The sequence below is a fragment of the Eptesicus fuscus genome, chromosome 7 (genome assembly GCF_027574615.1).
Source record: "Eptesicus fuscus isolate TK198812 chromosome 7, DD_ASM_mEF_20220401, whole genome shotgun sequence".
In the NCBI taxonomy this organism is placed as follows: Eukaryota; Metazoa; Chordata; class Mammalia; order Chiroptera; family Vespertilionidae; genus Eptesicus; species Eptesicus fuscus.
Genome location: NC_072479.1, coordinates 64,608,090 through 64,635,454, shown reverse-complemented (window position 1 = coordinate 64,635,454; position 27,365 = coordinate 64,608,090). Strand labels below are relative to the sequence as shown.

At 37.7% G+C, this 27,365-nt stretch overlaps 1 protein-coding gene across 1 annotated transcript in view; it reads right to left on the bottom strand.

The window, feature by feature from the left end:
• Positions 1-2,121: 2,121 nt before the first annotated feature.
• Positions 2,122-27,365, bottom strand: part of ADAMTS20 (ADAM metallopeptidase with thrombospondin type 1 motif 20) — a 176,770-nt gene continuing 151,526 nt past the window's right edge. The window contains exons 32-39 of the mRNA XM_054718477.1: positions 26,951-27,151; positions 26,168-26,297; positions 25,873-25,967; positions 25,691-25,785; positions 25,037-25,170; positions 19,390-19,481; positions 4,414-4,518; positions 2,122-2,211 (exon numbers count right to left, since the gene is read on the bottom strand). Of these exons, the coding sequence (XP_054574452.1) occupies positions 2,122-2,211; positions 4,414-4,518; positions 19,390-19,481; positions 25,037-25,170; positions 25,691-25,785; positions 25,873-25,967; positions 26,168-26,297; positions 26,951-27,151 (942 nt within the window). The remainder of the gene's footprint in view (positions 2,212-4,413; positions 4,519-19,389; positions 19,482-25,036; positions 25,171-25,690; positions 25,786-25,872; positions 25,968-26,167; positions 26,298-26,950; positions 27,152-27,365) is intronic.

The following is a 27,365-nucleotide window of genomic DNA, read 5'->3' as shown; positions in this document are numbered from 1 at the left end:
GCATGTGGGAGCTGCAGGCGGCATTAGACTGTGGGTTTCGGCAAGATCCCCGCAGGCCCCGACAAGGGACCCCACATGTGCACGAATTCGTGCACCAGGCCTCTAGTATACATATAGAAAAAGAGAATGATTTAGCAAATGTGACAAAATGTTAAATTCGTGATTCCAGCTAAAAGACATATGGTAGCTATTTGTATTATTCTTGCAATTTTTTGTAAGCTTTAAATTATGTCAACATTTATAGATAAAGTTTAAAAATGTGAAGGTGAATTATGGACATTTTGATAAATGAAAGCTGGATTTGTGCCAGCCAACTCACACTATAATAAATAATAGAAACTCAGATATATAAGAAAGAATAAAGAGGGAAAGAAATTTTAAAAGACACTTGATAAGCAAAAATTTATATGAAAATATATTCGGAGTTTATAACACTTGGCATATATTGTGATAGGTTAAGGATACACACACACACACACACACACACACACACTCACACACACATATGAATCCCTGGGGCAAACAAAGAACTATATGTAATATATATATTCTAACATATATATAGTATACTTTCTTGCCCCATTATATATAAATACAGTGGTAACCCTTGTATGAATGGAAGCTTTTAAAGGCATTGCAAGTTTTTGTCAGCCTCCTGCCCATGTTCCCTTTGCCATCAGAAGGGTGAACAGCTGTTTCTCCATCCCAACTACAATAAATTCAATTAAAAATTCCTTAGAATTTCTGAAGTAATTTTAGATTCACAGACATTTTTTAGTGAGTGATTCTTAAAGAAGGAAAATGAAAACATGGTGTTAATGTATAACACAAATATTTTTATTATTTAAATGTTTATAAATTTAAAGATTTTAATTATGAATGAAAACATTTATAGCAAATGTTATACATTTCATATTAATGTTTGTAACTGATTTAAGGCACATAGTGCAAAATACTTTATTTCTGATACAGAGATCCCTAAATGTTTAGCCACATTGGCACAAAATTGCTTTAGTACCTTATATGGTACAATATACCTCTAATAAATGTTTGGGGGAAAACTTTGTGGGTAAAATTAATATTCTATTATTAACTGATAAAATTCTATTAGTAGGTTTCCATAGAAAAATATTATTTATCTATGATTAGTTTAAAACCACATTATTATATAATACACAATTATCCACCTGAAAAAAATTTCATACCTGAGAATTTGTCCAGGGATAGTTAATTTTTACTATCTTTTATGTTCTGGCTTTGAGAAATCTTGGGTATAAAATAACATGAACATCTCTAATACAAATTTTGCATATGTAAAAATAATTTTGTTTATTGAATCTTCAAAAATCTCAATAATTCTCACTTCTGTATTTAATAAAATACAGTATAAACTTTGAGAAAATAGATTTTTAAGAGTAGATATATACACATGTAAGAGTTATAAAGACATAGAGAGCATACACATTAAATTAGAGGTAGGTGTTTTAAAATTCTACTATATTATACCTTCTTTTGTATTATACCCACAAAAGTTATTTAGTATTTAACCCAAGCACACATTTTTAGGATTTTTTAAATTTGAAGCACCATAATTCACAATTAAAGGAATATAAAACAAGGTATCTATGCTGTATCAGTAAGTATAATGGCTATGTACTGTTTCAAAGTAACTATTGATTTACTACTATTCACCTGACATGAAATAACATTTATGGTAGTTTTAAATAAGTTCATTTTCCACTTAACAAGCAGAACAAACATTTCATTGTAGAGTAAGATACTGAGTAGAGATTTACATGTATGTTTATAGGTTTAACAGTGGTCCAGTCCAAGCTGTTAACTGCAATATTATCTTGGTATAATTCATTTAGACATCCCTGTATATTCTACCATAAATTATGTACTTTTAAAAAAATATCCTGATTAGAGTTATATACCTATTAAGTTGAAGGCCTTGAAAACTTAAGTGGGAATTTGACTCCCTGGTGAGCACCCTAAACAAAGTCACAGACCTTTTGGACACGGAAATCTCAGGAAGGGAAGATGAAAGAAATGAGCACCGGTTATTTGCAGGTTCAAAGACTGTCTCCTCTTTGGGATGTACTTCTCACTTCTGAATGCTCAGATCACTTGAATTGGGAGACCAGTCATCAGGTGGGGAACGCACTTCCCACAAAACCCTCCACATCTGCCGTAGACTTTGGTTCCATCCTGAAAATAGGAAGAGGCAGAAATACAGGAGAATCTAACACATGCACGAGACAGAAAAAGCCAACTAGCCAAGGTTTCCTATGACAGTTACACTTGAGGTAAATGCCATGTCAGGATTGGTGGTTATGGCAATGAGATAACCCACCTGAGATGCATATTAGCTTCTTGATGATTATATACCACTCTATAATTTAGATGATTCATCTCAATCCATATATTTTTCATCCAGGCATCTATTTGCTTTAGTGAATTTAAGATATTCCTAGACTAAATAAAAAATATTTGTAGAAATACAGCCTGAAGAAAAGTATAGAAGGGGGGAAAATTGGACTGGAAGCAGTAATTAGAAGAAAACTTTTTTTTTTTTTTTTAAGAAAAGCAAAGCCATTCACAGAGGAATGATCCGTAGAGGTGAGTGAAAGGCATGGTCAGGACAAGACAGATGTTCTTTCTAGACTGCCTTCCATCTTTAAGCCCAAAAGTAAAAACAAAAAAACAAAAAAACAAAAAAACAAAAAAACCTGAAAACATTTTGATCGGATGAGGCAAAAATAGTTTAAACTGCAGTTTTTAGAAAGGTAAAAGTAATTTTGTTATTATTGTTTTTGTGGTTTTTCTTTTAACCTAAAGAGGGAGGTTTCCTGGAACATTTTGGGATGGATGTTTTGAGATCAGGGGTTTTCGAAGTTGACTTTTGTTTCAGAAATTTTTTAACTCTCAAGAATCTGAGTAAGCAGAAAAAAGGGAATGGAAGTAAAAATTCCAATTTACATATGTTCCTATCCCAGATTAAGTGAAAACCTAACCTTGGTTAAATATATTGTGTCTGCATTCCCATAAGTATATTTGGGTTTCAGTTTCACATCAGATTTCAAGAAAAACCTTCATGTGTAACATTTTGATTAAGGCAGAAATTCTCAGTTAATTAATCTTTAGAATAGAATTAAATAAAGCAAAAGGAATGATTGTCTGAGATAGTCATATCTACTGGTGATGTCAGCCAGAGTTCAGTCTTCACATTTAACCAAAAAAGATTTAAAAGATGAATAAATAAGGTCAGAATATTTTATTGAGCTCTATGAATATACCTGCTCAGAATATATTTTAATTAACTTATTCCCATTCTTCTACCAAAATGGATTAGACCCAAAAATGCCAAATGGAAATAGCTCTTTATTTTAAATATGTTTTAAAAGCCTACTGCTTACCAATATGCAGAACAAAAATTTAATTCTTTATTAATTAAAACAATTTCAGTCTTCAGAAATAGAATGTTTAAACTCTATAGTATCAAAAATTTGAATTTCTTTACAAATATTCATAAAAGTAGGAGCATAGCAGAAATTATTTTTATCAAAAGAAAGCAATCAAAACAGTGTGTAGGGGCTATTGGTGGTGTTGATTTATGTACAATAAAGGTGGGAACAGTTATAATGTAGATGCTAGTTTACTATGTAGAGAGTCATGCTAAGACATGGTAACTCTAATAGAAGCCACCTCCTAAAGTGTATGTGCTAGTACATTCGTACCAGCAGCAAAATTAAATGGATTCTATTTTAGAGAATGTACAGGGTGGGGCAAAAGTAGGTTTACAGTTGTGGGTACATGAAACAGTTTATTTTTGTATTATTTTCATACAAACCACTGTAAATCTACTTTTGGCCCATGCTGTATGTGTTAGAGGTGAACGCAAATAACATTGTTTTCTAGATAGAGGAAAATATGTATAAAACCATAAAAATAGACTTAAAGAAAGTCTATAGAGGTTATGTTTTTAAATGACAAATGGCTGTAGCACCATCCCATCACTAAATCAAAGCAGTGAGATAAATAAACCAAAAACTTACTTTTGACTTGGAAATATTAAAACCTACAAACCATTAAAGTTAAAAGCACTACCTCTTTCTGAAGTATCTGCCTTTCAAGTCATTAGCTGGATAAAATCTATATGCTCTGACATTATTATTCATGCTCAGATACCTGTAGCCTGTACAAGAATGTGTGTGTATACATAAAACCTACTTATGCACATAAATAAAAATGAACCCTATTCCATAATTTCATAAATTAATGTTATATTCCATTATATGCAATAACGCAGTCACTAACCTCATATAACTCTACATTGAGGTAGATGCCCTTTAATGCAAGTTCACCGCACAGATGTATTTCAGAAAGGCTTCCCGGCCCAGCAGGACTTACTTGTGATCTGTGTATGATGACAGAGGCGTAGCTGCCCTGAGCCAGCCACCTTGCAGTGCTGGGTATCTTCATCCCAGTTCCTGCCAAGTTAATGCTGAACCGTCCCTGGATGTAAACAAAACAAAATGAAAATAGATGCAAGTTATCAAATATTTAAGAATGCTCTTGATTGGAAGCACTTGAATGTGAGTTATATAAGAAAGGACTCAAATTGCTTCTTAAGGGTTTTCCTTTATAAAATGAAAGAATATTAACACAATCTTGCTCTAAAGAAAATGAAATAGCTAAAAAACAAATTTAAATTGATGACAAGTCTTCTCATATGCGAGACAAGAGAATTAATACCACATAATGTTGTTTGTGCAAAAGTAAATCCATCCATCCCTCGGACTCTAAGACGTGACAGCTAGAGCCAGTGTTCCTGTAGCAACAGGCCAGTCCTGACAGTGGGACCTCCTCCAGACTTGGACATTTCTCCAGGTGCAGTTTCTGACCTCTAGTTGCTAACTTCCCTGGTAAGTTACACCTGGTTTGATGAATTTTCTGTTACTGTAAATTGGCAAATACTTGCATGAGAACTAATTCTAAGGATACATTCTATTATTTAGTCAATCAGGTATAATTTTGCACTGTATACCTTTGGTGTTAAGAATATCAGGCCCTAATCCACCACACAAAACAACTGAATGTGGTATTAGTTAGTGTCCCAGAAATTACGTCCTTTGTAAGTACCACAAGTGTATGTGGAGGTGATGCCACATGATTTACACACGTGGTGTGTGAGCCCCCTAGTGGCTACATGATCTAATTCTTTTCAAGAAACAGAACCAACGAAGTAAAAATATTTCTATCTCCATTAATATTTAAACTTTAACTGAGAAAATGCATAAAATTGGTGTCACATTTACATGATCTTGCAATACAGAATTATACATTGAAAAGTAGTACTTAATGCTAAGTACATCTGCTGCCAATGTTCAATACACATACAGATATTAAGACATTCTGGGATCACATCACAATAACCTGTGGATAAGACTCATGAATTTTGAGCAAGACTAATAAAACACTGGGGGTTATATTATGTGAATGAAAGGCTAAATGCATTTTAAATATATTTATAATATGAATTAATACTATTGCTAAAAAACAAATACATATCAATTTAGTTTATTGATTTCGTTTTCTGAGCAATCTTATATATTTCATATTTAAAAACCAAAATAGAGATTCAAATACATTTTAATACAATGATAACATGGAGGATTTTTACCCCTAACAGAAATTATTTGATTTAGATAAATTCCAAAGAAAACTTATTACATGTATCATTTGGTTATGAAATGTAGAATATGACCTGTATGTTTGCTTCATTGCTGTATTCTCAGAGCCCAGAAGTGGAACTACATTGATACTCAGTAAGTGCTTTTGAATGATGAATTCAAAAAGTAAAGGTATATACATCTAAAATCTTCATACTCCATAATGAGTGACAATAACACTAGACACATTAATATTTTATTGGCAAATACTTGAGTGAGAACTAATTCTAAAGATACATCCTATTATTTAGTCAATCAGATAAAATTTTGCACTATATACCTCCATCTGATGTTAATAAATAGGCTTCTCACCAAATAACATTTCTTAAAAATGGAAATATATTCTGTGAGGTAGGTTTCCTATCACCAGCCACTTACTGAGTGTCCTGGTTGGGCCATGTGATATCTTCAAAACCAAATATTATATTCTTCTATTTACCCTTTACCTCCCTGCTCAAGGTTGCTTGGACGCATTCAAATATATAGACACTGGAAGTGAAAGGAAAATAGCTGACAGGCGACTTCGCTATTTCTAGACCCAACTGATTGTGTTAATGAAATGACAACCTGCTTTTCCATTTCTCTGGACTTATTTTCATAAAATGTACTTATCTCCTTGTTAAAAAGCAATATAATACAATCTGAAAGAAATAGTAAAGCAATTCATCTAAAATTTGGGATGATATTGCTAGAGGTGAAAATACAGTTCACTCAGTCAGAATGGAGTGGCCAACCTGGTGTCAAGTACTGGGGGAGACAGATCTCACTATAAATCTGATGAGTGAAAAACATTGGTGGGGAAATGGACAAGGGTGGTCAAAAGATACAAACTTCCAGTTTTAAGATAAATACATTCTGAGGATGTAATGGTCACTATGATAAATATAGTTAACAATACTGTATTGTATATTTGAAAGTTGCTAAGAGAACAGATCTTAAAATTTCTCATCACAAGAAAAAAGATTTTGTATCTATGTGAGGTGATAAATGTTGATTAAACGTATTGTAGAAATAATTTTACAATATGTAAGTAATCAAATCATTATGCTGTAGGCCTTAAAATGTTACATGACAATTATATTTCAGTAAAACTGGAGAAAAATAAATAAGTGAAATAGTGAAATAGCATATGAGTATAAATAAATGTAATGCAATGTAGAAAATTGTAAGTGCCATGAGAAGGATACTCATAGGTACATTCCTATGGAACTTCAAAAGTAATAAGTGATTGAATAAAATTATTAAGTAATAACTTCCATTCCAAATACTTCATTTAAGATTAAAATGTAAACCTCCTCAAACTTAGTTTTTAACTTGAAAAATTAGTTCAACATAGGAACTGCATAAAAAATGTTTTTTAAAAGTAGTATAAGTTTACCTCCTCTTCTACTCAACATTTTTTTAGAGGAGGCCACTATAAGAAGTAAAATTCTTACCATTGTTAAAATGTTCATACTACTCAAAGGAATCTACAGATTCAATGCAATCTCTACCAAATACCAATGACACCTTTTTCACAGAACTAGAACAAATAAACCTAACATTTATATGAAACCAGCTAAAGTATAAATAATTGATTTTAAGGATTTATAAGGAAAGAAAAATTTAAAGTTACACAAATTTTTAAAAAGAATAAAGTTGAAGGACCACACTGACTTATTTTAATGCTCATTATAAAGGTATCATAACCAAGACAGTGCTGTGTTGGTGAGAAGAGAGACATGTAGATCAATGTAAGATAATAGGGAGTCCAGAAATAGATACTGATGAATATGTCAATTGATTTTTGACAAAGTGGGAAGACAATTCATTGTATTTTCAACAAATGGTGTTAGGACAATTGGATGTCTATATTCAAAAGCCCTCTCAGACTTCAAAATCAATCAATCATAGGTCTAATGTAAAATGAAACATAGGAAAAAAAATCTCTGTAGCTTTGAGTTAATCAAAGAGTCCTTAAATCTGATACTAAGTGCATAACCCATAAAGAAAAAATAATAAATTTGACTTTATTAAAATTTAAATTTTCCTCTTTGAAAGACACTTAAGAGAAAGAAAATATAAGGCTCAGATTAAGAGAAAATATTTGCAAATGTCCTATCCAACAAAAGACTTGTATCAAGAATTCTAAACACCTCTCAACACTAAACAGGAAGCAACCTGATTTTTAAAATGAACAAAAGACATGAACACACACTTCACCAAGGAGGATATAAAGATGGCAAACAAACACAAGAAATATGCTTAACACCATTAGTCATCAAAGAAATGCAAATTAAAACCACAAGGAGATACCACTGAAGATGGGGAAACAAAAAACTTGGCAATACTAAGTGCTGACAAGGAAGCAAAGCAACAGGCACTTTAATCTTTGCTGCTGGGAATATAAAGTGGTACAGCTACTCTATAAAACAGTGTTGCAATTTATTTTAAAGTTAAACATACACATACCATATAACTCTACAATCCTACTCATAGGTGTGTATCCTAGAGAAATGAAAATCTATGTTCAAAAACCTGTACACAAAGGTGCATATCAGATGTATTCATAATCTCCAAAACGGTTAACCCATTTTCTTCCAATGGATGAGTGGACAAACTGTGGGACAACTATAAGATGTCCATATGATGGAATAGTTCTCAGCAATTAAAGAGGAACAAATTATTGATAACATGCAACAACACAGATGGATATCAAAGACATTATGTTGAGTGAAGGAAACCAATCCCAAAAGGTTACATACTGTATGATTCTATTTCTATGACATTTGTGTGACATTTCAGAAAAGGGAAAACTATAGCAACAGAGTTTACCAGGAGTAAGGTGGGAGGGAACTGTTCTATATTCTGATTATGGTGATGGTAACATGAATCTGTACCTATGTTAAAAATGTATACCAAAAAAGGCAATTTTATTGCATGTTATTAAAAATGTATTTAATGTGAATGGGTATGACATCTATTTAAAGAAAAATATTTTCCAATTGGATTGCAAACAAAACCCAACTATACACTATGTGATAGAGAAACACTTAAAGCAAAGAGATTCACAAAGGCCATAAGAACAACCTAATAATAGGAAATTTTAATATATCACTCTTAGTAACAAGACAGATCAAGTAGGCAAAAAGAATGAGAAAGATCTAAAATAATTAAAAGGTTAGATCTACACTCTGATAATAAAGAATACAGGTTCAAAATACTTTACAGTGGGTTCTGAATACTCAAAATGAATGCTGGCCATGATCCACCGGCATTGGCTGAATGTGGTTCTCTTGCTCTTATGTAATCAATATTAATTACAAAACAGCTAAAAAGATACACTTTTTTAAAATTTTTGTGGTTCTGTAAAAAGTACCACTTTATTTCACTTTTGATATATGTATTCTAATGTCACACCACACTCCTTAAACTTCATCTTATATTGCAACGTGGCAAAGTTTATTTTCCCTAAAGAGTGCCATATGTGTCCCTTCTCTTTTTAGCATTCATGTCCTGGGGTACCCTGTCATATGCAAACACAAAGGATGTGGTTTTGATGAATCCCAAACAGAATAACTTCTTTCTGTGACATCAAACATCTGGAGAGTATCCATGCAAATGCTGTGTAACTCAACACAGAATCTGGTTTATATATTTGACAGAACATCTCTAAGAATGTAGGGCAGTGTGTATTTTTTGTAACAGTAACCTCAGGCAGTTGAATAAAGACTGAATGAATATAGCTCCTTTTGGCAGCTTATATCTTTGCCCAATAATGTCTAATTTTGGAACTGAGTTTTGTATTCCACAAATGGCTAGAGAACTATGTGAGGGAAGCATCTCACCTTGATGGGCAGAGAGTATTTTGTTGTATTGGTTCTGCCTCTGACTTTCTCAACAACATTGGACAGGTTATTAACATGGAGTGTTGTGTTTCTCCAACTATAAACTAGGATTACATAGTTTACAACTGAATAACTTTCTCAAGATATTGTAGGGGGGGAATGCAGTTACATGAAAGTTGGGGAAAAAAGTATTAGAAATTAATGGGCATTGCTGTTTTATTTTAAAACCTGATTGTGGTAATACCTCTTATTTAGATTCCATGATCACTGAGAAATATTGTTGATAATAATTAGTTTTCTGTTATTTCCTATAAGGAAAGTTCACTAGTGAGATAAAAGGAGTTCTGATTCCACTTGACAGTTACTGTATTTTCTGGCGTATAAGATGACTGGGCATATAGAAGATTTTCCTGGGTTAAAAAGTCGTCTTATATGCCGGAAAATATGGAATATGATTTACTTGTATATCAGTCTCCTATAAATTGCATTGTCTCATTAACCAGACCTTACTCAATGCAACATGTAATGCAAAAACCAGAGTCCCAGAACTTGGTGGCCTTCCCAAAGTAATGGCATCTGTGAGATCTCGTAGCAGACTCTTAACATCTCCAGGTGGCATTCTCAATTGACTTCCTTCTAATTACATCAAGTAAATGACCAAAAGGCATACATTAGAAAGAGGATGAGATGTTGGATAAAGTTAACCAGTCTTGACATGTGTTGCTCATTGGAGAATGAATACTCTCCAGTTAAGAGGGTCACAATGGAAGTGTTATTTTAAAAATCCATATGTGAGGGAAAAGATTGTTTAGAATTCTAGATGTTTTATGTTACCCTCCTTGACTTTAGAACAGGTGTCCAAAGGACACAGTATCAGACTTCAGAAAGGGGAGTTCAAAGGGGAAGGACAGTCCTGGGAAAAGAACTGACTAGAAGATGTTGATCAGGGAGTCTCCAGCTGGGAGGTAGACCAATATGACTGAAGTAGGGAAGGAGAAAAATGGACGTGAGTATGGCTAACTAGCCTCAAAGATTAAATGAGATTCCTCTTCAAAGTTAGCTACCTTTAAAAAGATAGCCAGTTAAATAATCATAGATGATAAAAATTATAAGATACAATAACCATTTAGTCTCTGGAAATTGTCTTAAGGTTATATAATAGAGAAATATTTATGCAAAAAAAAATCTATGAACTCTAGATAAGAACAGTGAGGCTCTGTGATATTTGAACAATGACCCGTCATCTCCTCCCCCTACCTCAACAAGGTGAGAGTTATACCCTTGATGGGTGCAGCGAAGAAACAGGACTTTCTCTGACTGGCTTATTTCACTTAGCATACTGCTCTCCAGTTCCATCCATGCTGTTGCAAATGGTAAGAACTCCTTCTTTTTTACCATAGCATAGTATTCCATTGTGTAGATGTACCACAGTTTTTTAATCTACTCATCTACTGATGGGCACTTAGGCTGTTTCCAAATCTTAGCTATTGTGAATTGTGTGCTCTCACTCATTTATGAAATATAATGAACAACACAAACTGATGAGCAAAAACAGATCCAGAGAAGGGAAGCATCGATCAGACCGTCAAACCTCAGAGGGAAGGTAGGGGAGGGTGGGGGTAAGGGGAAAAGATCAACCAAAGAACTTGTATGCATGCATATAGACCTAACCAATGGACACAGACATCGGGGTGGGGAGGGCAGTGAGGGCATGAGTGGGGGAATGGGGGAGGCTACTGAGGGGATGAGGACATGTATGTAATAACTTAATCAATAAAGAAATTTTTAAAAAGAAAAAAAACAGAACACAGGACTTTGTTTTCCCCAGATTCCTGTTAGAAGTGCATTTTCTCCCTGGGAAAGCAAGCCACCAGCACTTCTCATGTCATCCAGCTCTGTGCTACAGAAGATATAGTACAGGCAAGAGTGGCTGAGAGTCTGAGCTCCCTTCTGTCACTCAGGCCTTACTCACACAACAGAGAAGCTACCCCAGGCAGGGCAGGCCAAAAGCACAAGGCCTGAGTCATCCCCCCTCAAGTAACTGTTGGGGAAGTAACTGTTGGGGAAGAGGTTCCACGCTGAGAAGGACAAGCTAAGAATATAGGCATTACTGTGACCTAGTAGCGTGCTGATTGAGTGGGGATGTTAACTCTGAGAATGGGCCAGATCTCTAGATACACAGAATTGGTCCAAGGCTTCTTCCTTGGGAGAGCATCAAGTTGTAAGAAAAAAAAAAACCCATTGATTTTTCTAAGGGGACTGAGCTTATTTGGGACAGAGCATGGGGAATTTCAAGCCTAAAGATGCTGTTAAAAACACAATTTTAGTGGTGCACAGTTAGGAGGATGGTGGTAGTTTAGTGGAGCAATAAGCAAAGTGTTAGATCAAATTAAAATTTAACAGAGAGAAACAGGGAAAGGGACAGCTAAGATGGGCTCATCTTGAGGTCTGACCTGACCTTAAAGACTGACCTATAAGACTACTCTGGCCAAAGAGCTTGAACTGGATCAACCCATGGAGTAATTTAGCATAGACCAATCATCTAGCAGTTAGTGGAGGCTAAGAGCTGAGTGTGATATCCCATAGAGCCAGATAAACTACAAACTTTTAAAGAGGAGTCAGAAAACGGGACAAAGAGCCCAACTTAAAAAGCAAAAACAAAAACCTGTCATTCCAGGAGAATCATGATGACTGTGTTCATGTTCAGAGCTGCACCCTCTGAGAAGTAATTACAAAGACTGCAAAGGAAATAGATGTCACTGAGACAGTCTAGCCAAAGAACTAAACAAATAAGCAAGCAAACAAAATTAAGTCCTAGAGCAGTGGTCGGCAAACTCATTAGTCAACAGAACCAAATATCAACAATACAACGACTGAAATTTCTTTTGAGAGCCAAATTTTTTAAACTTAAACTTCTTCTAATGCCACTTCTTCAAAATAGACTCACCCAGGCTGTGGTATTTTGTGGAAGAGCCACACTCAAGGGGCCAAAGAGCCGCATGTGGCTCGCGAGCTGCAGTTTGCCGACCACGGTTCTAGAGGCTAGGGAGACTTAATATATTTTAGCAACTATGGATACTATCTAAAATGCCCAGCTTTCAACAAGCAAACTGGAAAGTATGACTCACATACAGGGCAAAAAGGTAACAGAAACAAATTTTGAGAGGCTTCAGATGTCAGACAGATAAAGATTTTAAAGCAGCTAATATAAATATGTTCAACGAACTATAGAAACCCATGTTTAAAAAAGTAAAGGAAGGTATGATAGTGTCTCATCAAATAGAAAATATCAGTGAAGAGATACAAATTATAAAAAGAGCTGAATTTATGTTTTTAGAGAATGTAAGAGAAGAAATGAAAAAATTACATATTCATAGCTTTTTTAATGAGTTAAAAAGTACAATAACCAAAATAAAAAAATTACTGGACTGACTCAAACAATAGATTGGAGTTGGCAGAAGAAAGAATCAGTATACTTGAAAAAATATCAATAATGATGATACAATCTCAAGAACCGAGAGAAAAAACAAATCAAGAAAAATAAACAGGCTCAGAGAAAAGGGGATATCATTCAGTGCACCAACATATGCATAATAGGAGTGCCAACAGGAAAGGAGAAAAAGGAGGAAAGAATATATTTGAAGAAATAATGGCTAAAAACTTTCCAAATTTGATCAAATGCATTAGTCTACACATCCAAGAAGCTCAATAGACTCCAAGTTGGGTAGACACAAAGAGATCCACATCCAAATATCTAGAGAAAAATATCTAGAGAAAGCATCTAGAGAAAAATGACCACATACATGGAACCCCAAAAAGATAGTTGCCTTCTATTGTTTATCTAGAAGCCAAAGGACAGTGAAGGACATATTTAAAGTGCTGAGAAATAAAACTATAAATCACAAATTTTATAACAAGAAAATAAATCTTTCAAGAATAAAGGCATTTAAACAAAAGTGAGATTTGTTACTAGTAGACCTGTTTTACAAGACATAGTGAAGGAAAATTTTTAGGTTGTAATCAAGTGACACCAGGCATTAATACAAATCAACACAAAACAACCAAAGAGTACTGGGAAAGGTAATTATAAAATATACTATAATTGTATTTTTTTTTCTCTTAACTGACTTAAAAAGCAATTATAAACCAATACATACATAATTGTATTATTATCCTGTAATATATTTGATCATAATGGCACAAATGAGGCAGGTGGAAACAAAGCTGTTTTAGAGTAAGAAAATGACACCAGCTGATATCAAATCTATAAGAAGAAATGAAGAGAATCAGAAATGTTAAATAAAAGATTAATTAAAAAAAACTATGGATATGTAATTTTTTCATTTCTTCTCTTACATTCTCTAAAAACATAAATTCATATATAGAGTAATATTATAAAAATGCATTTGATTTGTTACATATGTAGAATGTATATGTTTAACAAACATAACACACAAAATGAAGAAGAAATAGGGCATCTAGAGGACTAATGTTTTTATATTTCACTCAAATTACATAGTATAAATCTGAAGTAGATTCTGCTAAGAGGCATACTGTAAGCCCTTGAGCAACCATTAAGAAATAAATTTAAAATAATGAAAATTATTAAGGAAATGAAAATGTTACACTAGAGAACATTGACTGAATAAAAAAGAAAATGGTCAAGAAGGACCAGAGGAGCAAAATCTAAATAAGATATATAGAAAAGAAACACTAAAATGGCAAGTATAAATTCAGACATACCAATAATGACATTAAACAATGCAATCAAAAGGCAGAGATCCAAGAAACTGCTCTCTATAGGAGACAAAGATATAAATAGACTAGAGGCCCAGTGCATGAAATTCATGCATGGGGGAGTGTGTCCCTCAGCCCAGACTGCACCCTCTCCAATCTGGGACCCCTCGAGGGATGTCCGACTGCCCGTTTAGGCCTGACCCCAGATCGGACATCGCTCTCACAATCCAGGATTGCTGGTTCCCAACTGCTCGCCTGCCTGCCTGCCTGATTGCCCCAAACTGCTTCTGCCTGCCAGCCTGATCACCCCCTAATCACTCCCCTGCCAGCCTGATCAACACCTAACTTCTCCCCTCCCAGACCAATTGCCCCTAACTGCCCTCCCCTGCCAGCCTGATCACCCCTACCTGCCCTCCCCTGCAGGCCTGGTTGCCCCCAACTGCCTTCCCCTACAGGCTTGGTCACCCCCAACTGTCCTACCCTGCAGGCCTGGTTAAACCTAACTGACCTCCCCTGCCAGCCTGGTCACCCCCAACTGCCTTCTCCTGCAGGCCTGGTCACCCCCAACTGCCTTCCGCTGCAGGCCTGGTCCCCCCCAACTGCCCTTCCCTGCAGGCCTGGTCCCCCCAACTGTCCTCCTCTGCTGGCCTGATCACCCCCAACTGCCCTCCCTTACAGGCCTGGTCCCTCCCAACTGCCCTCCCCTGCCGGCCATCTTATGGCAGCCATCTTGTGTCCACATGAGGGCGGCCATCTTTGACCACATGGGGGCAGCCATCTTGTGTGTTGGTGTGATGGTCAATTTGCATATTGACTTTTTATTATATAGGATTCTACCCAAAGACAGGTATAAATAGGTTAAAACTAAATGAAAACATATATACCATGTACTATAATCAAGCTGAGTGGCCATTCTAATATCAGATAAATTATATTTTAAAACAAAGTTATTACAATTAAAGAGCAACATTTTATGACAAAGGGAAATATATCAGGAATTTATGACAATTATAAACATACTAGAAGCCCGGTGCATGAAATTCGTGCACGGAGGGGGGTTGTCCCTCAGACCAGCCTGTACCCTCTCCAATCTGGGACTCCTGGAGGGATGTCCGACTGCCCGTTTAGGCCCGATCCTGGTGGGATCGGGCCTAAACGGGCAGTCAGACATCCCTCTCACAATCCAGGACTGCTGGCTCCCAACTGCTTGCCTGCCTGCCTTCCTGATTGCCCCTAACCGCTTCTGCCTGACAGCCTGATCACCCCCTATCCACTCCGCTGCCAGCCTGGTTGATGCTTAACTGCTCCCCTGCCAGCCTGTTTGCCACCAACTTCCCTCCTCTGCCGGCCTGGTCACCCCTAACTGCCCTCTCCTGCAGGGCTGATCACCTCCAACTGCCCTCCCTTGCAAGCCTGGTCCCTCTCAACTGCCCTTCCTTGCAGGCCTGGTCCCTCACAACTGCCCTCTCTTGCAGGCCAGGTGCCTCCCAACTGCCCTCTCCTATTGGCCATCTTGTAGTGGCCATCTTGTGTCCACATGGGGGCAGGATCTTTGACCACATGGGGGCAGACATATTGTGTGTTGGAGTGGTGGTCAATCTGCATATTACTCTTTTATTAGATAGGGTAGAGGCCTGGTGCACAGGTGGGGGCCAGCTGGTTTGCCCTGAAGGGTGTCCCGGATCAGGGTGGGGTTCCCTTGGGGCGTGGTGTGGCCTGAGCGAGGGGGGCCTGTGGTGGTTTGCAGGCCGGCCACACCCCTTGGCAACCTAAGTGGAGGCCCTGGTATCTGGAATTTATTTTCCTTCTACAATTGAAACTTTGTAGCCTGGAGCAGAGCCAAGCCTGCTGCTCCCTCCGGGGCGGCAGCCATTTCTGTTGCAGTTAATTCACCTTCTACAATTGAAACTTTGTAGCCTTAAGTGGGTGAGCCTGGCCAGGGTGTGCGGAAAGCTTTGCTTCCCCTGTTGCCTCCGGCAACCCTGGCTTGCTCTCTCAAGCTCTGTTCTGCCCCCATTTCTGTTTGAATTTGTTTACCTTCTATAATTGAAACTTTGTAGCTTGAGTGGAGGCTTAGGCCTGCAATGGCTATCGGAAAGCTTGGCTTGCTCTGTTACCTGGGAAACCTTGGTCTCTGTGGCTGTAGCCATCTTGGCTGGGGTTAATTTGCATACTCGCCCTGATTGGCTGGTGGGCGTGGCTTGGCTGGTGGGCATGGTTTATGTATCAGAGTGATGGTTAATTTGCATATTGCCATTTTATAAGAGAGGATAATCATGTACAACAAAACCCCAAGGTAAATGAATCAAATACAAAGTAAGCTAAACAATAAGACTGAAGTGAGAAACCGACAATTCAACAATAATAGTTGCAAAGTTTCAGTGTATAGGACTACTAGCAGAAGATCAACAAGAAAATGTAAGAGTTAAACAAGACTGTAACTCGGCCTGACAGACTTCACCCAACAACAGAACATACATTCTTTCCAAGCACACATTGAACATTTTCCAGGATAGCCATATGCTATGTCATAAGACAAGTCTCAATAGATTAGAAGGATTAAATATTAGAAAGTGTGTTCTAACAACAGTGGAATGATAGTGAAAATCAATAACAGAAGGAAATCTGGGAAATTCACAAATAACCAAAGAAGATATAAGTGATAATAGAAAAATTAATGAAAATAAACACACAACATATCAAAACTTCAAGGATGCAGTGAAAGAATTGAAATTGTGTAGCGGTAAATGCCTATATTAAAAGAACGGTCAATTAACAGACTTTATGACGGACTAAATGCTTTCTCCCTAAAATCATAAACAAGATAGGATGTCTACTCTCACCACTTCTATTCAACACTGTATTGGAGTTTTAGTTAGAGCAATAAGGCAAGACAAAGAAATAAAAGGTGTCCAGATTGCAAAGAAAAGAGTAAAACTACCTTCATTTCTTAATAACATTACTGTGTATATAGAAAATCCTAAGGAATCCAATAAAAAACTATTACAATTAAACAATGAGTTCAGCATGTTTGTAGTATTCCAGATTGATTTATAAAAATATAGGCAAAGATTAGTGATTTGTGCCTCATATTTAGGGGGAGGAGTCTCTTTATGGTAATTCTCCCAGTCAAAAAGCCTTCTTTATCTTGAGCTGGAATTTGCTGCCCTACTAATGTCTCCTGAAGTGACACACACTGACCTGTTTCATGGATCTCTTTAACTATTTAAAGACAGTTATAACATTCTACTCCTTTCCTAGCCACCCTTTTCATTTTCCTTATGTGACATAATTTAAACCTTCTTTTGCCCCCCTGGTTTCCACCTCCTACTCCTAGATAGAGTAAAAATTTATTTTTCCCAACAGAAATTTAAAAATAAATATAATATTTCATTGTCAAGTACAAATAACATTTTGGTCTCAATATTGTTTTTGGTACCTTATGATTATATTAGGTTGTTTAGAAATCATTCCATGTTCTACATGTGTTATAATGAACTTACAGTGCTTGAATAAACACCTGTCTTTCATAGGACATTGCCAAGTTCAATTTGCATTTCTGGACCCAAGACATACATATTTATTATAACCTTATTTGGTTCAGTCCATAGAGCTAGTGTCTTTTTATCTCCTTTAAGTTTTCTTCTCTAACATAGAAAATGCCCTTTCTTTCTAACATAAGCATACCTTCTGTGTCAATATTGAGAACTGTGAATAGACAATTCCAAGAACAGAGAGCTATGACAAACCATTAGCTAGTTTCTTCAATATGGTACATTAAATTATAATTACTACCTCTTGTGCATGATTTTTTTTAATTAGCTAGGAATCTACCTAACAATGCTATATTTGTGTAAGCTTTACATCTCTCCATCTATATACACAGTAGGTCCTCGGGTTATGTCAGAAATCCGTTCCTATGGCACGACATAACGCAATTTTCGCCGTAAGTCAGAACGCACCTGCATAAGAACCTACGTCACTCACATGGAGCACATACACAGCAGTAATGAAGTGAAACAGTAAAAAAAAAAATTAAAAGAAAGATAACAATTCCTGACCTTTACTTGTGGTAAATAAATAATAAAAAACATAAAGCACATATGTACATATGTTGAAATGATGGAACTTTTTTTTATAATTAAATGGGAGATGACGATGTAACCACAAAACGACATACATCGAGTCTGACGTAACCCGAGAACTGTCTGTATTAAAGCTTAAGCCACCATTCTACCATCCAACGGGTAGCTATGACGCTCTGACTAGTAGCTATGACGTGCACTGACCACCAGGGGGCAGACGCTCAATGCAGGAGCTGTCGAGCTGCGGTGACTTGGCAGCTCTGGTTCTCAGGTGACACACCCAGAATCAGAGAGGAGGGAGCCCAATTCTGGGGTGCATAACCCGAGAACCACCCTCTCGCAATCTGGGAACCCTCGGGGGATGTGAGAGAGCTGGTTTCAGCCTGATCCCCACAGGCCAGGCCAAGGGACCCCATTGGTGCACAAATCCGTGCACTGGGGCTCTAGTCTTATCATAAAAATGTTGTTCACATTTTAAAAAATGAGTATGTTGTTTTCTAGAAAGCATACTCTATTCTGGAAATCACAGATGACATAGAAGGGTGTGTATAGAGAACTTCTGAAATGAAGGCCTAAAAAAGAATAAAGATGTGGAAATGTATTATTCCACAGATGATAGAAAGTTATTCTGGTAAGTTATAGACCCAGGTCACTGTAACTGATGTTAGCAGCGGTGTAGAAAGTCACATGCTTGTGATCCATTCCTTATACTATATGTCCATTTACTTCCATGGACTTAGTGGAAAGATTAAAAATAATAAAGCATCATGGAAGATGAAATAAGATCTGAACAACTTAAAACTCTTGTTTTACACCTTTCAAACAAATCCAACATTGGCAAAAATCCTCCAAAGCTTACTATAACCTTTAAAATAAAGTTCATATAGGAAGCCTGCATTTTCTATTTACTTATGTTTCTTATAATATTATGATCAAGAAAATGAGTTAAGGGAAACAGTATCACTTTTTTTCACAGTTAGGGAGAAACAAACAAATCTGAAATACCTGTGGGCATCTGGCAGCACTGTAGCAATCTCCAGCAGTGGCAAATGGAACTGCTTTTCCAAATATTGTCTGAGTAAATAGAAGGTCTGTAGCTAGAATGCAATATATAAAACTCTTTAGCAATGAGACCCTATATGTTTTCCAATCTTCATTGCAAAACATAGTATTCATATTATCTTCTTAAATGCATTTTATAGTTAATTTAAAAATTTAAGCAAAAATTTAAGCTATGTAATTATAGATTGGGCTCTCAATAAATAATTCTTTTCTTTTTTTGAGAGAGAGAGAAACATCGATTGGCTTCCTCCTGCACACACCCCAACCAGGGACTGAACCCGCAACCTGGGTATCTTCCATGTCTGGGAATTGAACCAGTGACTTTTTGGTGCATAGGACGACGCTCAACCAACTAAGCCACACCAGCCAGGGCAAATAATTTTTCTTTAATACAAAAATGCTTATCCCATAAATTTCCCTAAAAAATGGCAGGCACATCTGTAACTAAGCCAGAAGTGGGGTTTTTTTGTTTGTTTGTTTGTTTGTTTTCTATGTTTCTATTGATTTCAGAGAGGAAGGGAGAGAACAGAAACATCAATGATAAGAATCACAATTGGCTGCCTCCTGCACTCCCCCTACTGGGGATCTTGAAACCTAGGCATGTACCCTGCCGGGGAATTGAAACCTGACCTGATTTATGGTTCAATGCTCAACCAATGCGCCACACTGGCTGGGCAGAACCAGAAGTTTTTTAAACTAAGTGAGTGCTTTATTATATTGCACATCATAGTGAATATCTAAGATAGATAAAGTGAGGTCAGGAGCAAAATTACAGGTTTTGATTACCACATTTAAAGGTAAATACATTATTATAAAGCAACACATGGGTGTTTATAGACAAAATTATATATACTAGAGGCCCGGTGCACAAAATTCATGCACTGGGGAGGGAGGGGTGGTCCCTCACCCAGCCTGCACCCTCTCCATTCTAGGACACCTCAGGGGATGTCTGACTGCCAGTTTAGGCCTGATCCCTGTGGGCCTAAACATCCCTCTCACAATCTGGGACTGCTGGCTCCTAACCACTTCTGCCTGCCAGCCTGATCACCCCCTAACTGCTCCCCTGCCAGCCTGATTAACACCTAACTGCTCCCTTGCCGGCCCGATCACCCCCAGCTGCCCTCCTCTGCCGGGCAATTTGGGTCTGATTGGTCAGTTTCTATGCCAGTTAGCGTTAAAAGCTCTGCCTCCTAGGCAGCCATTGGCTCCTCACAGTTGACCCAGATTTGGTTCTGATTGGTCGGTTTCTATGCCAGTCAGCATTTCTGGGCCTATCAACGGGGCCTGATCAGAAAGGTGGGGCTGGTCAGCAGCCCTGGTGGAGGCCTAGAGAGAAATGGAGGTGCAGCTGCTGGAGAGAAAGAGAGAGGCAAGTGCTGATGAACAGCTGCCACAGAGGCTACGGTTTAGACCCTGCTTCTCTTTTCAGGCCTCTCTCCAGGCCTGATTTGCAGCCCCCTCAGCAGTCAGTGCTGAGTCACCATGCCTGCAGCAGCAGCTGCTGACTGCAGGACTGACTTCTGGTTTGTCGAGCCTCCGGTTGTGATGGACCCAGGGTTTTTATATATTAGGATATATATATATATATGTGTGTGTGTGTGTGTGTGTGTGTGTGTGTGTGTGTGTATACACATATATGTATATATATACATATATATACATGTACATGTAAATGTATACATATATACATATATACGTACATATAAATATATACATATATATACATACATATACACACACATACGCTAAAGGTCAGCTGATCTAATCGCTTATTCATGCTTGAGTGATTTAGATAATATCCCAACCAATGGTCATCTAGTCAGTGGCTCTCACCTCCACTAATGTATTTTGAATCACTTCACTTTTCAAGAGGACTATAGGATTATTGCATGCTACCATGATGGCAACCCCTAAAGGTAGCATTTATGGAAATATGATCATATCTCCAAGGACAGTTTCCAAAGCAATAAGGCCTACCATGGTGTGCTGGAGTCAGCTTTTACCAAATCTATTGTGTATGAATTTTTGGGGACACAGTTCAATCCACAGCAGCAGGTTTTATATATATATATTTATATATATATATATATATATATATATATTATTGATTTTTTTTACAGAGAGGAAGGGAGAGGGATAGAGAGCTAGAAACATCGATGAGAGAGAAACATCGACCAGCTGCCTCCTGCACACCCCCTACCGGGGATGTGCCCGCAACCAATGTACATGCCCTTGACCGGAATCGAACCTGGGACCCTTGAGTCCGCAGGCCGATGCTCTATCCACTGAGCCAAACCGGTTTCGGCAACAGCAGCAGGTTTGTTGAAGAGTCACTTGACAGAATTTGATGGATTGCTTATATGTGTGAGAGAAAGGGAGGATTTAAAGATGTTACTAAGTTTTAGCTAGAATAACTAGAAAATTATAGTTGCTACTTATTGAAATGGCAAATATTTGGGGTAGAATGGTTGGCAAGAAATATTGAAAGTTCAGTTTGAGATTAACATTGAGTCTGAGATGCCTATTAGACAGTCTCATGGATTTGCTGAATAGGCAGTATAATATTGGAATTCAGGGTAGCAGTCCAATTTGGAGATAAATATTTGGGGCTGTCATCTAACAGGTAGTATTTGAAACCTATAAATTGAATGAGATCCCTAAGGGAATGACTGAGTCCTGAAATTCTTTTGTACTCACTATTGTGGCCGATGAAGAATAATTAGCCAAGCTGAGAAATAGTGAGAAAGACTGGCCAGAAAAAGAACAAAAGAATGAGAGTGCAGTGTCCTAAAAGCTAAATGCTGCTGATGGATCAAGTTAGATAAAAACCAAGAATTTTTCACTGGATTTATGAAATGGATGAAGAATTGGTGATGTAAGAGAGAAAAGAAAGTTTGCTGAAATAATTTTCTTGCATAGATACAAAGTGACGAGCCTAGAACACAAATAGAGAGGGTGGCCTTCCATGGAGTGGGAGTGTTTGTCCACAGTAACCAGGATAGAAGGAAAGTCTGTAGGTGAACATTTGGGTAGGTTAGTAGATGTGGCAGTGGTAGCTGGTGGACATTCCCTCTGGCTCTTATTTCTTCAGTGAGATAGGAAGCAAGATCATTAGCAATGAGTGACTAGAGAGGAGTATTAGAAGTTGTAGAAGTCTGAAGCTAGAAGAGAAGATGTGAGTTAGATAGTTAGGAGAGCGGGGAGGGAATGAACTAGGGAAGTGCAATAGGATTACTCAGCAGCATGAAGTGTTCATGTAAGCTCAGTAGTCATGTGTTTAAAGTGAGTTCATCCATGAGCACAGTGGATTATTTGCCACTCAGAAGGTATGTGGTGCAAGGGCAGAGTAGGTGAAAGGTGTAATTTAGTCAAGTCTGGGTTTTTGCCACACAAGTTTGAGGAAGGAAAAGGGAGACCAGGAAGCTAAAAATGTAGACATTTAACATTGTATCCTCAGGGCCCAGCCCACGGCCTGGCAAAATGCATGTTTGTTTGATAAATTAATGAAAACCAGCAGCTTACTAAACAACAACTAACTTACTGAGTGCCCATTATGTGCTCAGTAATGCTAATTACTGGACACACATACTAGTACATCCTATATAATAAAGAGGCAATATGCAAATTGACCCTCATACCCTCGCATCACAAGATGGCCGCCCCCACATCATCACAAGACGGCCACACCCACATCGTCACAAGATAGCCACCACAGATGGCTGCCCCCACGTCATCACAAGATGGCCGCCCCCACATTGTCACAAGATGGCCTTCAGGGGAGGGAAGTTGGGGGTGACCAGGCCAGCAGAGGAGCAGTTAGATGTCAATCATGCCGGCAGGGGAGCGGTTAGGCATCAATCAGGCCAGCAGGGGAGCGGTTAAGGGCTATCAGGCTGGCAGGCAGGTGAGTTGTTAGGAGTCAACAGCTCCTAACAACTGTGGGATCAGGCCTAAACCGGCAGTCAGACATCCCCCGAAGGGTCCCAGAGTGGAGAGGATGCAGGCTGGGCTGAGGGACTTGCCCCCCCCCCCCCAGGGCATGAATTTCATGCATCAGGCCTCTGGTCATTAAATAATAATGATTATTTATAGAACATTTACTCTATGCAAGGCTATTTGCTCAGAATTTTACAAGTATTATCTCTTAATTCTACTATCTCCCCACATCCCTCAAAAAAGGGGTCGGTGGCAGAAGGAGGGAGAAAAAAGAAAGGGGAAAAAAAATAACCTAAGGGTTTTTCTCACTTTAAGGGAATTTAGGCTTAAAGAGATATGTCCAAGGTCACATAACTGGTAAGTGTACGCAGAGAATTTTCACCCAGTGTAACTCCAGAGTTCATGAGCATAACCATAATAGTATAACACTTACCCACTGCAGTAATGATGGGTTTTCAGTAAATGCTAGCCATTATTGCTACTAATACCAGTCATTATCATCTGACTGTGGCTTAGAGATTATGTATTCATGCATTCACTATCACAAAAAACATTGTTTCTTGCTATGGCTTAGGCACTGTGTAGGCACTGGTGATTCAATTGTGATTTAGTTTCAACTTCTAAAACTAACTAATTTGCCTTTTCCTGTAAGTATGTAACCTCCAGGGTGGCAGGCTGCTCAGTGTCTATTAGGTTTCATTAATCTGTTTGGACTTGACCATACTATAAGTTGCTTCCTAAAAGGCAGCAGGTCCATAGTCTGGGATCTGTGAATAGGAATTAATTGCATCACTTGCAACAGTGTGATGCAATTCTGCCTTAACTAATTGTTTAAAAGATTAAATGAGAGAATCTATGGGAAAATGCTTTACAAATTGTAATCTGAAATTACTTTAAGCCCTACAAAAAGTTTATACAATTATGTTAAGACTAGTAGCCCATTTGCACGAAGATTCGTGCAATAGACCTTCATTCACCTGGCTGCCTGCACCAGTTTTCTGCCGGCACCGGGGACCCAGGCCTTGGCTGTGGCCACCGCCTTCTGCCTTCTTTCAGGGTCGGGGCTTGGCCCCGGGTGGTGGCCTTGGGCTCGGCTGCACCCAGCGTCCCTGCTAGGAATCGCAGGAGCCGACCCCCAGTGGCTTCCTGTGATCGGTGCAGGCTCCCCGATTGTGTCCAAGGCCAGGAAAGCCTCGGGTGGCTTTCCCCGCCTTGGGCTCGGACGCACCCAGTGTCCTTGCACCAACGTCCCTGCAACGGTTTCCTGGTGGGCGTGGTTGGTGGGCGTGGCTTGGTTTGTGGGCGTGGCTTGGGCATAGCGAAGGTGTGGTCAATTTGCATATTTGTCTATTATAAGGTAAGATATTAACTTTATCCCTAATGTAATGGGGAATTTGAAGGTAGAGGGTCATATCTTGGAAGGACACTATGTATCTTATCACTATCATCACCACTACATTTTTACTAAGGTCCCTACCGCCCATGTTATTGAAGACAAAGTTTATGGCTAATAACTTTAAAAAGCAATTTAAGTAACTATTGCCCAATGCTAGGGCGTTCGCTATACCCTCGCTATTCTACATACCAGAATACTGTTGGGCTTTAATTAGCAAAGGGAGGCTCTTCATTTGGCAAATAGAGATCTGGTACTTACTTTTAATTTGCATAGAAGTGAGATCAATTCTTATTTTGCTGAAAACAGTGTGTCCAGCAGCCAGGTAGTCATTTGTACATTCACAGTCTAGCCTCCTACTTCCATTGAAAGGACATTCGTATGGATTTTGTAGTCTGTAACCACATTAGAATATTTTCATTATTAGATACAGCTATCATCCCACAGGGTAGGTAAACTTTGGAAGTGGAAGGTAAAAGATACACTCTTCAATATGACAATGTCTACAAGTCAAATGAGAAAGAAGTAAAAATCACTCAAGGTTAACATGAAATTATCAATGGGAAATTCAAGACCGGTGGAAAAATAATCCAGCTCTAGTTCTCTGAGCTTTTGTTACTGGAAGCAATATGACTTCTATGAAAATACACATAGCTCTTAAATTCTCCCCTTCTCTGTTCTCCCACAGCTCACCCACAGTATCCTTCTTAGCCCATCTCTCTGTGAGTACATGTTAATACTCAAGTCTTTGGGCTTGAACAGGCATGGGCAACATTAGATCCTAATATGTCCACCTACTTTTGAATTACTTGTCCCACTTGCAAGCTATTCAAGTATCACTCTGACTGCTAGAACTTCTGATTTTCTTGAAGGACCATAAAAAATGCACTGATAAGCCAAAGACACATCTCATACCTGAAACCATACACTTCAGAAAAGTTGTCTTCTTCACCTTTGACCAACGATATATATTCCTTGGGGTTCTCCAAGTGCATATCTGCACAATAAACCTAAAGGGAAAATGCAAACACCTAGAAAAGCTTTTCCCAACGTCAACGGTCACTGTTAAAGTCAAGTAGTAAACGTGTTCACAATACCTTTATTATTCTTCCCTCAATGTTAAGGTAATAGTCACCATCCTCGGTAATGTTGTTTTCCCCTTGGATTTCTTTGCAGCTGGTAAATGTTTTGCCTTCAAGGATGAGTGAATACAACTTATCAACAATGAACAAATTAAAAACACAGCATGAATTTAACTCAATCATGCAAATATTATGCTAAAAACTAGGCACTTCATTTTGTGCAGCATATGATTACTACAAATATTCATTTTCAGAATTTTAATTAAAACTCTTAGGAACACTAGGTAGATTTTTAAAGTCTGTTACTTACAGTCATTGGCATAACATTTCTTTTGAGCATCTGGCTTTAAACGCTTTAAACATAAGTCACTGGACCAACCGTTTTCAGCCATGCATTCTACTCTTCTCTCCATTATCCCCACTCCACAAGTCACTGAGCACTGTAAACCAAGTAAAATTTGAAAGTAAAGTGTATAATGGGTAATAAAGCCAGTCAATCCACATCTCCTCTCAGACTAGGTCTTTTTGGAACATAATAGTCGCTAGACCTAATGCAAATACAAAAATACCCTATAGACTGGACAGTCACAGATGGGAGGAATTTGTTATTTCTCAGTTACTGGCTTTGTTTCATTTATTTCATATAGTTATATCAATGTTATATATAAATATTTGATAAACATTATCAATGTTAGTTTTTAAGACTACTTAGTTTGTTCTCATTGTTATATGCTGTTTGGAAAGCAATATTTACTTGCTTTTTATCCATTAAATTTGAAATGGATTATGGTGCAAGTAACTTTTATTACTCACATATTAGATTTATTTATTTCACTTAAAATAGTCATCGGTTAAGTATCTACTCAAAATGCAAGTCACTGTGCAAGGCTTTCAGAGGAATAGATATAAGTAGGTTATAGTAAGCATAGAAAAAGAGAGAAGATATTTATACAAGTAACTGACAAAGTAAGTGGTTTTTAGACAACAGGGGTATGAAAAAAATCTGGGATCGAGTTAGACATGCAAGCTGCACAGGCATCCACACCTAGAAAGTCTCATTCAGAAGGTTTTAAATTCATAATGATATACTGACCTTGCTCCATTTTCCAACTTTCCAAGTGGCCATGTGCAAACAGCTCCTTAGATTGCACTTGTAAGCCTGTGGCGAAGGCAGCACGGGGCATTCTCGATAATCTATAGGCTGAAGCTGACGGAGCTTATATCTGTCAGTAGACTGAAGCTCAATGCAGTATGTAATCCTCTGTCGGTAACTAAATCCACAGTTACCAGCACACTGAAAAATAATTGCCAGGGGGAGAAGATATCCTTAAACTTAACCAGGCCTAATATTCACCAGGGGTGTGTGTGTGTGTGTGTGTGTGTGTGTGTGTGTGTGTGTGTGTACACACATATAAATATACATAAACACACTATACAATGTTATACCCACAGCACTCCTATTCATTAGCTTCATTTACAGATGAGTTAAAAAAGTTTCAGAGACATTA